Source organism: Rana temporaria, chromosome 3, assembly GCF_905171775.1.
Source record: "Rana temporaria chromosome 3, aRanTem1.1, whole genome shotgun sequence".
Lineage (NCBI taxonomy): Eukaryota > Metazoa > Chordata > Amphibia > Anura > Ranidae > Rana > Rana temporaria.
The window spans coordinates 428,107,129-428,120,110 of NC_053491.1; the positions used below are offsets into that span (position 1 = coordinate 428,107,129).

At 44.3% G+C, this 12,982-nt stretch overlaps 1 protein-coding gene across 2 annotated transcripts in view; it reads left to right on the plus strand.

The window, feature by feature from the left end:
* Positions 1-12,982, plus strand: part of LOC120933208 (patatin-like phospholipase domain-containing protein 6) — an 89,268-nt gene that overhangs the window by 34,322 nt on the left and 41,964 nt on the right. For both annotated transcript variants that reach the window (XM_040346286.1, XM_040346287.1), the window contains exons 12-17: positions 717-806; positions 4,039-4,112; positions 7,953-8,039; positions 9,787-9,864; positions 10,170-10,372; positions 12,696-12,827. In XM_040346286.1, coding sequence (XP_040202220.1) covers positions 717-806; positions 4,039-4,112; positions 7,953-8,039; positions 9,787-9,864; positions 10,170-10,372; positions 12,696-12,827 — 664 coding nt within the window. The remainder of the gene's footprint in view (positions 1-716; positions 807-4,038; positions 4,113-7,952; positions 8,040-9,786; positions 9,865-10,169; positions 10,373-12,695; positions 12,828-12,982) is intronic.

Consider the following 12,982-nt stretch of genomic DNA (forward strand, 5'->3'; position numbering starts at 1 on the left):
CATTGAAATGAATTAAAATCCGCTGTAAAAACGCGGTAAAAACAGAGCGTTAAAATCGCGGTAAAACACAATGTTTTTACCGCGATTTTACTGTGTTTTTACTGAGTTTTTAATTCATTTCAATGGAGAGGGGCATGGGGAGCTTTTAATAGCGCTATTTTTACCGCGAAAACACTGCAAAAACGCACCAGTGTGAAAGGGCCCTAAACAAACCCAAAGTTGGTTAGATCTGGCAGGCATTTACTTTTACTAAGGCCCCTTTCACATTGAGGCATTTTTCATGCGGTACAGCGCTAAAAATAGCGCTGCTATACCGCATGAAAAAAACCTGCCCTGTAGTGTTCAATGTGAAAGCCCGAAGGCTTTCACACTGAAGCGGTGCGCTAGCAGGAGCGCTCCAAAAGTCCTGCTAGCCGCATCTTTACTGCGGTATATGAGCGGTGTGTTCACCGCTCCTATACCGCGCCTTCCCATTGAAATCAATAGGAAACCGCGATAATACCGCCCGCAACGCAACCCTTTTTCGGCCGCTAGCGGGGGTTAAAACCTCACCGCTAGCGCCCGAATATCGCGGTAAATACGACGGTATAGCCGCGTTAAAAAATAGTGCGGCTATACCGTCACCGCGGCTCTATCCCCAATGTGAAAGCAGCCTTATACTTAGATTGTTTTGAAACCATAGTGCCACAAACATTAGCTCTTTGTTCTCCTTTCAGAAGATCAACCGGATGTTTTCAAATCTTTTCCCACACAAAGGAGACCCCCACGTCTAGGAGACTGTAAATCCACATCTGCTGGAAAAACAGGTAATTTTTTAATATTCTTTTAATGTTTATATTCTTGCTATGACTATAGACCATTGTTCAAATTCATTTAGGGGCTACTTAGAAAATGTTGTTGAGTGGAAAAATGTATCTTTGATAATATTTTAATAGTAAAGGATTTTCATTTCAAGTATATCTATACTCAAAACCTTCTCTTTAGGTTTGGATAGAATGGGGAATGTTTAAAGACCCTGTCAGGTTTTACTGCTATCCAGGCTCCATTAGAGAGATTTTCGCTCGCTGTTCTGGGGACAACCTTTTACCAGACAAGAAGTAAGGAAAAATCTGCAACAGGGAAATAACAATAAACAATACAAATGCAATGCCAAGCTGCTGCTAACAAAGCAAACAGAATATTGGCATGCATTAAGAAGGGGATTAACTCCAGAGATAAAATGATAATTCTTCTACTCTACAAGACTCTGGTCTGGCCATACCTGGAGTATGCTGTCCAGTTCTGGGCACCAGTCCTAGTAAGGATGTACTGGAAATGGAGAGAGTGCAAAGAAGGGCAACAAAGCTAATAAAGGGCCTGGAGGATATTAGTTATGAGGAAAGGTTGTAAGCACTGAACTTATTCTCTCTGGAGAAGAGACGCTTGAGAGGGGATATGATTTCAATTTACAAATACCGTACTGGTGACCCCACAATAAGGATAAAACTTTTTCACGGAAGGGAGTTTAACAAGTTACATGGCCACTCATTAAAATGAGAAGAAAAGAGGTTTAACCTTAAACTACGTAGAGGGTTCTTTACTGTAAGAGCGTCAAGGATGTGGAATTCCCTTCCACAGGTGGTGATCTCAGCGGGGGGCATTGATGGTTTCAAGAAGCTATTAGATAAGCACCTGAACGACCACAACATACAGGGATATACAATGTAATACTGACATATAATCACACACATAGGTTAGCCTTGATGGACTTGTGTCTTTTTTCAACCTCACCTACTATGTAACTATGAAGCTGTAGAAGTCCTCTATGTAACTTAAAAAAGCGTTCTGTCTGTGCTGCTGCTAGACAGATTTCCCCTCACTTCCTGTCCTGGGGACAACCTTTTTACCTGAATAAGGCCCCTTTCACACTGGGGCGGGAGCCGCGGTGGCGGTATAGCGGCGGTAAAAATAGCGGCACTATACCGCTGGATTTGCCGCGGGATTCGGCCCCCAACAAATACTGTAGCTGCTGACTTTTAGTATAAGGACACTTACCTGTCCAGGGATCCAGTGATGTCCTCAACGAGCTGATTCTTTAATCATCTTTGGGTGCAGGTGCTGGCGTAAGGGAAGTAAAGGAAACAGGAAGTGAAGCCTTGGGGCTTGTAAATGATCCTGCAGTCTTCTGGGACACTGTGATTTGTTCCAGAAGACTGCAGGCGAGGAGGGGAGTCTGAACCTCCAGCTCAGATCACTACAGCAATCAGAGCCAGAAGTGGGAGCAGGTACCTGTCAAAAAACAGGTACCTGCTCCCCCCAAAAAGTGCCAAATGTGGAAGGGGGTAGGGTGGAGCTCCACTTTAACCAATTTTGTACAGGTGCAATTCTTTATTTATTTTTTCTAGAAAGTTACTTTAAACTCCTAAACAATTTAATTATTTTCTGAAACATAGGCCCTGTGGAATAAAATGGTCGCAGTTGCAATTTTTTAAGTTGCATGATATTTGCACTGTTTTTAGTGTACGCAAACACAATACAATGTCTATTTTTTTGTAAAATATAAAATAAAGACGTGTAAAGCCATAAAATGTGCACATCTGCAAATAGGGAAAAACTGTGATATACAAAATTGTCAAGGGCTAGAGTTATTGCTCTTACTGCAACATTTGTGGCAATACCTAACATGTGTGGCACAATTGCTCTTTACATAGCATGCCTTTTTTTTTGCCAATAAACTTTGTCATCACAATGGGAAAAACAAACCCCTCTGTGATGGCATTGGCAGGTGACAGTGTCTCATTATGAAAGCATCAGGGGTCTATTATGCCACGTACACGCGTCCGTTTTTCGCAATGTGAATTTTTTTTTTTTTTATGTCGTTAAAAACGATCGTGAGTGGGCTCCAGAGCATTTTTCGCGACGTAAAAATGGGCATTAAAAATTTAGAACATGCTCAAAATTTTCGCGTAGTTTTTAACATTGTTGTTTTTAACGCCGTAAAAAATGGTTTTGTGTAGGCTTTAACGACGTGAAAATAATGCGCATGCTCAGAAGCAAGTTATGAGACGGAAGCGCTCGTTCTGGTAAAACTAGCGTTTGTAATGGACTAGCGTTTGTAATGGAGATAGCACATTCATCACGCTGTAACAGACTGAAAAGCGCAAATGCCCTTTATAGTGCCGTCATACGTGTTGTACGTCACCACGCTTTGCTAGAGCATTTTTTTTTCACGATCGTGTGTAGGCAAGGCAGGCTTAACAATAATCGGGCTGAAAAAAACGTTGTTTTTTCTAGACCATTAAAAATGGTCGTTTGTACGCGGCATTAGACTTCTAATGTTTCCCCTGCCCTCCAATCCAGCTGATCAACTTATCTGAACCTGGGTACTTGGCAGTGTGATGCCGCGTACACACGATCGTTTTTCGGCATGAAAAAAAACGAAGTTTTTCGGCATGTAGAAAAAACGAAGTTTTTCCAACTTCATCATTAAAACAACGTTGCCCACACACCATCGTTTTTTAAAAATGCTCTAGCAAAGCGCGGTGACGTACAACACGTACGACGGCACTATAAAGGGGAAGTTTAATGCGCATGACGCCACCCTTGGGGCTGCTTTAGCTGATTCTGTGTTCGTAAAAGACGATTAGTGCTTTTCTGTCTGTTACAGCGTGATGAATGTGCTTACTCCATTTCGAACAGTAGTTTTACCAGAACGAGCGCTCCCGTCTCATAACTTGCTTCTGAGCATGCGCGGGTTTTTAACGTAGTTTTAGCCCACACACGATCATTTTTTACAACCCGTAAAACTACATCGTTTAAAACGTCGTTAAAAATTGCAGCATGTTCAGGGAAAAAAAATTGTTGTTTTTCAGAAGCTGAAAAATGATGTGAAGCCCACACACGATAATTTTAAATTACATTTTTTTTAAAACAATGTTTTTTTCATGACGAAAAATGATCGTGTGTACGCGGCATGACAATTTGATAGTTGACATAGGCAATATAAAGCTTTATGCAGGTTTGTTTTATTCCGTACACTGTACATTATATGTTGTGCAGGTTTCTGGAGGTCCCTGGATTGTGAATTAGAGCAGAGCCACGTGGGAAAGTCTCCAGTATCACCCCCAGATGCGGTGAGCCACTTCTGACGCTTGGATATCCAGGCCCTGCCTTTGTGAATGTATGCAATATAATTCTGATTTGCTGTACTTTGTGACTTCTGAGGCCTCGTAGACACCAGCGGATCTGTCCGCTGCGTCCGCTGCCGGATTTCTGTCTGATGGTTGTACACACCATCAGACAGAAATCCGTGCGGACACGATACGCGGTGACGTGGCCGCGCCGTCGCTGCGACGATGACGCAGCGACGTGCGAGGCCCTGGAAGGTCAATGCTTCCACGCATGCGTCGACTCACTTCGATGCATGCGAGGGCTTTCGGCCGATCGGACATGTCCGGTGAGTCTGTACAGACGACCGAACATGTCCGACGGACAGGCTTCCAGCGGACATGTTTCTTAGCATGCTAAGAAACATTTGTCCGCTGGAAACTGTCCGATCCGCCGGACAATTGTCCAGTCGGCCGTACACACGACCGAACATGTCTGCTGAAACTGGTCCGTCGGACCAGTTTCAGCGGACATGTTCGGTCGTGTGTACGGGGCCTGAGAGTACTGTATACTAGCATTTAATAAAAGAGGAGATGGACCACACATCATAAAGTCGCAGCATACAACGATGATCTCCTTTTTTTCACCACCTCCCCAGACACATCCATCCTCAACCTCCTACAGGAGTTACAAATTTATGCAGACCTGACAACTATAAAGTCAACGTTCACAAAGTCCCTAAATATTAACCTAGCTCCCGAGGCATTGGGAAGTTGGCATCAAACCAACTTCCCTTTCATCTAGGCTCAGAAGAAAATCAAATATTTGGGCATTTATCTTACCACCTCCTTGTCGGAGATATTTAAAGAAAACTTTCTTCCCTGGCTGGGGTCAACTAGGACTGACCTGCTTCACCAGCAGACGTTTACCTGGTTTGGGTGTAACCGCATTCTAAAAATTACAGACCTACCAAGACTTCTCTATCTTTTACAAACTCTCCCAGTGATTATTCTGTGTTTCTTTCTCTGCGCGACAAAAGTAGAATTCCTAAATTTTCTATAGGGCTAGCAAACAAAAACACATTTCGTACCGGATTCTTACTACCTAAGAAGAGAGGGGTATCAGTTTTCTGGACCCCTTTAAATATCATAATGCAATTAATATGTACCAGACATTAGCTTTTATTAAACAGGGATTAGAAAATGGCTGGGTGGGTCTAGAACAAAATATGTCACCTTGTCCACTTCAGACCCCCCTGTTGTAGACCATTAGGTAGATTCACAAAGAGTTGGGCTAGATTATCTACAGATAAGCCGACCTAACTCTGAATCTAAGCCGGCCTATGTTTAAGTGTATTCTCTAACAGAGATACACTTAAACATACCTAAGATAGGCTGGCTTGCGCCATTCTATCTTAGGCTGCAATGTTTCTTTTGCCCGCTAGATGGCGCTGCCATTGCGGCCGGCCTAGATTATGTAAATGAGGGACTACGCCGATTCCCAACGATTTACGAGCGTACGCCGGGCCTACACCGTCGAGTTACGTCGTTTCCGTACGCGATAGGCCGCCTAAAGTTATTCCACCTATGAGGTGGAATAACCATGTTAAGTATGGCCGCCGTTCCCGCCTCGAGGTTCGTATTTTTTACGTCGGTTGCGCAAGTCATCCGCGAATCGGGATTTACGTCGTTTACGTACGTATCGAAATCAATAGGCCCGTACGGCCTACTTAGCCGCAATGCGCACTGGGAAATGTAGTCGCCCGGCGCATGCGCAGTGTAAAAAACGTCAAAAACCGTGAGGTCAAGCCTCATTTCAATAATACACGCCCCCCCTCCCAGTCATTTGAATTAGGCGCGCTTACGTCCGCTCGTTTTAGGCTACGCCGCCTAAAATTTAAAGGTAAGTGGTTTGAGAATCACTTTTAACCTAAATAATTTAAGGCGGTGTAGCCTAAAAAAAGTAGGCTAGGCCGTCCTAATTTTAGTCGCCCGTACGTGAATCTACCCCCATATCTCTATCATTGGAGGTGATATTGCACCCTATGGTAGGTACTATGGTGGCAGTTTTGGCCAAAGTGGGATGTCTGGGATCCCAGCCCCCAGACACCCACTCTTATGTCTCCAGTAATAGGGGCCCTGAAAATTTCTCCCTGGCTTAGGGGATGGAAAATTCAAAGCTTTTCTCTTGATCAATCAATTTCAGGTCCAACACTTCCTGTCAGGGGGACGATGCCGGACAATGCCAGAGATCCAAGCCATGGTTTCCCCCACCCATCCCTTGCATTCTTGGAGGGCTATGCAACTTATGCATTTTTAACTACAATCAAGCTAAGTAGGGTAAACCAGGGGCCATTATCCTCATTTGAACAACTCTGCTCGTGTTCTTCCTTGATGAGCCACACATTATCGACTTCTTACGCTATAGTTATTAGACCACCTGGGGAATTCCCCCCCCCCCCCCTGTTCCTGCTGAAATGGCAGCATGACCTTGACAAGAACTTGACCCCTTGCGCAGAGGGAACTGATTCTTTCCTTTGTCCACCAATCCTCCCTCCCCTGCGGGTATCAGGAGGTGGGGTATAAATTGTTGACATGTTGGTGTAAGACTTTGGCACTTCTTCATAAGATCTGTCCCAATGTTTCTCGGATGGGCTGGCATTGTCAACAAAAAGAAAGTACACTGCTACATCTCTTTTGGTCATGCCTCCATACAGTATATGTCCCTTCTCATAAGACGTCAAATGGCTAATCCATAAAATCACCAATATTTCTCTGGAGGTGTGTCCTGAGTTGTTTCTCTTATGCCTCACTCCACTCTTGAGTTGCAGGTACAAAAAGTCTCTCTCCTGATCCACCTGCTTAAAGCAGGTTTTTTTTTTTATCCTTCAAGGCAATGTCATAGTGTGCTAGTATGCATCGAATACTCGAACATTATGTGAAACTTACCTTAGAACGAAGCCCTCCGGCAACACGATGTCACAGCTGAAGGCACTTCTATCTTTACCTGGTCTTCCTATCGGGTTTGCGGACTCCAGCTGTGTGAGTCACCAGTGGCGCAATGATATCACTCTGCGCATGCTGGCGGGAGCTGCCATTTACAGCACAGAACCCGTGCCATTCCTTCAGAGCTCATGCGCCGGTGACGTCAAAGGCTGCATGTACAGTAAATATCTCCTAAATCGTGCACGTTTAAGAGATATATACAGTAACTATAGGTAAGCTTTAATATAGGCTTACCTATAGGTAAATATCATGCATGGGTGTTTACTCCCACTTTAATGCCACCAAGGTGTGCATTCCACAAAAGTGGAGAAGTGTGGACCCACCCTCAATTGGACACTGGATAGTAGTAGTCAATGAGATTAATGATATGGAACATTTAACAACAGCTTTGCAACAATTTCTCAAAACGTGGTATCATGAGCACGATTTTCAATATTCGCAGGACTACACATCCCATTTGTCCACACTGGTAGTGCAGGCTCCACCTCAGTGAAGGTGGGCTATCATGTTCATCTGGTTCACTTTGTGGAAACCTGTCTTCTCAGGTCCCTTTACCTAAGACTTGTCTCTTATCCGTTTTAAAATGATGCTCTCTTGGCTTCAGCCTTCGTTTCCCAGGACACAAACTTGGTGTGTGAAGTTTTACGGGGGCCTCTAGCTTTGCAGTAGACTGGGACATATAGCTTTTTGAGACTGATGTTGGATCTCTATTTTGTGATGTGGACCTGACTTTCTTTGGTCTCATTATACTGTGATATATGCCTGTTATGCATGCGTTATTATATGAAGACTACCATCTGTTTACTGTACAATGTGCTGTGCTGGAGAGTGAAATAAAAAACTATGAATATAATACAACAGGAGATACTTTTCTGGGAGTCTGAAGAGAATATGCGGAGGTTACTGGAGAATGGAAAGAAACAGCTAGCCAAGCAAATGGACCTTGAAGTAAGTGGTCAGTCGACATAATTGTTCTGGCTCCAATAATTGTAATAGTGACTTATCTCTTTCTGACACCTCTATGCCTGGCCTGAAGGTAGCAGAGAAAATCACTGCAGACAATCTTCATTACATAGTTGAACTCACCAAACACTTGGCATCCACAATTATCTTTATTGCATGCAAGAGTGGAGGCAACCAACATGATTCAGTAGGCATTGTTGGCATTTGTAGCATTTGAAGTCAAAAGGAATATCTTTCCAAGTCTCAATGTGTGTCTTGCAGGAAGAGCACAGGAACAGGAGTTACATCATATAAGAGGATACACAGAAAATCGTGTGTAATTAAAACAATGACCACAGGGTGTCAGCATAAACATAAAAAACTGTGGGGTAGATTCAGGTAGATTTGCACAGTTTTTACGGAGGCGCAGCACACCGTTTTGCCGCTGCGCCTCCGCAAATTACCTGCGCTACCCTTGATTCACGGAGCAGTAGCTCCGTAAATTGCGTGGGCGCTCCGGCAAAATGCCCGGCATAAGCGTGCGCAATTTAAATGACCCCGTAGGGGGCGTGGATCATTTAAATTAGGCGCGTTCCCGCGCCGAGCGTAGTGCGCATGCTCCGTCGGGAAACTTTCCCGACGTGCATTGCGGTAAATGACGTTGCAAGGACGTCATTTGCTTCAAAGTAAACGTGAATGGCGTCCAGCGCCATTCACGATTCACTTACGCAAACTACGTAAATTTCAATTTCGCGACGCGGGAACGACGGGTATACGTAGCATTGGCTGCCCCTGCTAATAGCAGGGGCAGCCTTACGCAAAAAACCGACGTACGCAAACGACGTAAACTGCGTACGCAGGGCTCGCGTAGGGTTGTGAATCGGCGTTAGTATGCAATTTGCATACTATACGCTGACCACAACGGGAACGCCACCTAGCGGCCTGCGTAAGAATGCAGCCTAAGATATGACGGCATAGGGAGCCTTATGCCAGTCATTTCTTAGGCTGCAGTCGGCGTATCGAGGTTCCTGAATCAGGAGCATTCGATACGCCGGGGCAAGTAAGCAATTGCGCTGCGTAACTATGGTTACGCAGACGCAATTGCTCTTTGAATCTACCCCAGTATCTCACAAAGGTGTAAAGTAGTGAGTGTACAGCTTGTATAACAGTGTAAATTTGCTGTCCCCTCAAAATAACTCAGCAGACAGTGACTAGTGTCTAAACCGCTGGCAACAAAGGTGAGTACACCCCTAAGTAAAAATGTCCAAATTGGGCCCAAAGTGTCAATATTTTGTGTGGCCACCATTATTTTACAGCACTGCCTTAACCCTCTTGTGCATGGAGTTCACCAGAGCTTCACAGGTTGCCACTGGAGTTCTTTTCCACTCCTCCATGACGACATCACAGGGCTGGTGGATGTTAAGTTTTGGATAGAGTGACTAAAGGATTTCAGTCCTGTTTTAAATGCTGTCTGTTATGATTGGAGAAGAATTCTTTCCACTTCCTGTATTGTCTGGGATTGGTCGCCTAGATCAGAAGCAAGGAGTATGTCGGGGGTTTGTGGCCCCAAAACATCAGATATCTTATCGTGAATAAATAAAAGTGGATTTTAGAAAAATATTTTGATGTGCAAGTTGTCAGAGAGGGTTTACAACCACTTTAATGGCCATAAAATAAAAAGTTAGCATGATCTCTTTCTCACTTTTATATGGTATCTGGAGTTGGACTTTAACTCAAAATGTTTGTGTTGCAGGATCTGTCATTACTTGAGGACAAACTTACTCTTCATCACGTAAAGGCCGAGACAGTAATTGCCCAGAAGGGTGACCATGTAAGCAGAAGATGTGAAGGACCTCGGCATTTACTGTATTGCACTATTTCCTGCTGAAAGTCTCATATTGCATCTCTCCACCACTTGAATGTCCTATTTATGATAGCGTTTTAAAGAAGCTGTTGTAATGCTTATAGCAACCAATCATATCTTTCCTTTCATTCTCCCATGCTGCACTGGAAAAGGAGAAGGAAAAATCTTAGTGGTTTTCATGGGTGACAATAAGTTTTAATTAAAAGATACTTTTATAAAATTCATTATTCCAAACTTTCCCATCTCTCATGACCACTCTTTTTTCCTTTTAGGATGTTGGACTGCACTTTGTGCTCTCAGGCTGTCTTCATGTCTTTCAAGGGATGACAGGGAGAGAGGACTCCTGTATCTTTGTGACTGCTCCCGGAGAAATGATTGGACAACTGACAGTTCTCACTGGGGAGCCTCTGATCTTCACTATCAGAGCCGCGCAGGACAGCTCCTTCCTGTGCCTGAGCCGCACTCACTTCTACCAGTAGGTCTCTCTCTCTGTACTCTCCATTCATTTTTTTGTACACTGTGTAAAGGGCCCCTAAACACACAATACATATAGGGGTAGATTCAGGTAGGGAGCACGTATTTGTGTGCGGGCGTAACATATCCTATTTACGCTACGCCTCCGCAACTTTGACAGGCAAGTGCAGTATTCACAAAGCAAAGTTGCGGCGGTGTAGCATAAATAGGCCGGCGTAAGCCCGCCTAATTTAAATGTGGAAGATGTGGGCGTGTTTTATGTAAATGTATTGTGACCCCACGTAAATGACGCTTTTTACGAACAGCGCATGCGCCGTCCGTGAAAGTACCCAGTGCGCATGCTCCAAATCAAGCCAATGCTTTTGACGTGAACGTAAATTGCGCACAGCCCTATTCGCGAACGACTTACGCAAACGACGTAATCAACGGAAAATTCGACGCTGGCCCGACGTCCATACTTAACATTGGCTGCGCCTCATATAGCAGAGGTAACTTTACGCCGGAAAAAGCCTTACGTAAACGGCGTATCTGTACTGCGACGGCCGGGGATGTACGTTCGTGAATAGGCGTATCTAGTTGATTTACAAATTCTAGGCGTAAATCAGCGTACATGCCCCTAGCGGCCAGCGTAAATATGCAGTTAAGATACAACGGCGTAGGAGACTTACGCCGGTCGTATCTTAGCAACATTTAAGCGTATGTCAGTTTGAGCATATCCTTAAAGTTGCGACGCAGCGGATTCGGACTTTACGACGGCGTATCTACAGATACGCCCGTCGTAAGTCTTTCTGAATCCGGCCCATACTTTATAAATTATAATAATAAATGATATGCATAAAGTATGCAGTGACAATCACAGCTGATCACGGAAGTAAACAGAAGCTGGTTATTGGCTTTTCTCCTCGTGATCAGCGTGAGGAGAAAATAATAAAGCGGGTAACCAGCTGCTGTTACAGGGTCATCGGTCCCTGCCTCAGTGCCTACCAGTGCTGCTAATTTGTGCCACACAGTGCTGCTAATAAGTGCCCACCAGTGCCACCTATCAGTGCTGCCAATCAGCGCCCATCAGTGCCTCATCAGTGTCGCCTATCATTGATGCCTACCAGTACCACCTACTAGTGCCCATCAGTGCTGTCTCACCAGTGCCGCCTCATCAGTGTCCACCAGTGCCTCCTCATCAGTGCCCATATGTGCAGCCTATCAGTGCCCATCAGTGAATGAGAAAAACGAACCGTTTGCAAAATGTTATAACAAATTTTTGGTATTTTTTTGTTCCTGTAGCAAAAAAACAAACAAACAGCAACAAAAAAAAAAAAACACAGTGGTGATTAAATACCACCAAAAGAAAGCTCAATTTGTGTGAAAAAAACTATAACATTTTGTTTGGGTACAGTGTTGCATGACCACGCAATTGTCATGCAACACTGGGTAGGAAAGGGATATAAGTGCCCAGTAGGCAAGTGGTTAAGTTACGGCGTTAAAGAGGAATTAAACCCTGATGGGTTTTACTTCCTGTTTTTTCCGCTGCAAAGTAAAAGCATAATGGGCTAATATGCATTGCATACTAGCCCATTATGTGCCACTTACTTGCAATCGAAGCCCACGTTGTCCCACGTTGTCCCTGCATCCATCTTCATCCCTCTTCCTTCCGGGGGGCGCGGACTCCGTCTCTGTTGAGTTGAGTGGCATCTTGATATAGCGCAGTCATTTACCCCGTAGCTCTGTGACTGTCCCGAGTGGCGTGACGTCACTCCCGCGCATGCGTGTGGGAGCCGTCAGTAACGGCACTTGCTAGTGCTAGTAAAGAAACGGCACAGAGGGTGACATCTTCGGTGCACTACAAGGTAACTATCTCCGCGCACGTTTAGGAGATATTTACAGTACCTATAGGTAAGCCTTATTAAAGGCTTACCTATAGGTACAACTTCCGCATTGGGGGTATATACAACCACTTTAAGGGAAATCTTTCCTGAAAAAAATAGTGAGACTTCCTATTCTGTAAATGCTAATTGCCTGGTTATCATGCTGATTTTCTTGCTTCAAAACTGAGTCCCTAGCCTGGAACAATGCTGCTTAATAGATCAGTGGATCAATGTGGGTCACCAAAACAGCTGGGCAACTGTCATTTTAAAAAAACTGCTAAAACTGATTGCTCTGTTCCTGACAGCCAGCGGGATTTTGGCTGCCATTTTTGTAATGTAGCTTAACAAGTAAAAGAAAGGGATAGATTTGTGGCCAGACAAATAATAAATTTTCAGATCCTCTGCTATGTGAATAAATTTGTTGCCTTCCATAGTCATTTCACAGCATCTTTTGTCATTTAGGATCCTGCGCTCCCATCCCCGGGTGCTGCTTGCTGTGGCTCACTCTGTTGCTCAGCGGGTGTCCCCCTTTGTGAGACAAGTGGATTTTGCCATTGACTGGATTGGAGTTGAGGCTGGTAAAGAGCTGTACAGGTAAGGCTGGAGATGTATATGTATTCACTGATGCAGAGTTTAAAACGGGTAAATGCATGTTGATGGGATGGGGGAACAAAATAATCTGCTGACATTCTTTTTAGTTAAAAACAGAGGTCTTGTATCCTGGATTCTAATAGTTTAGAAGAAATTTA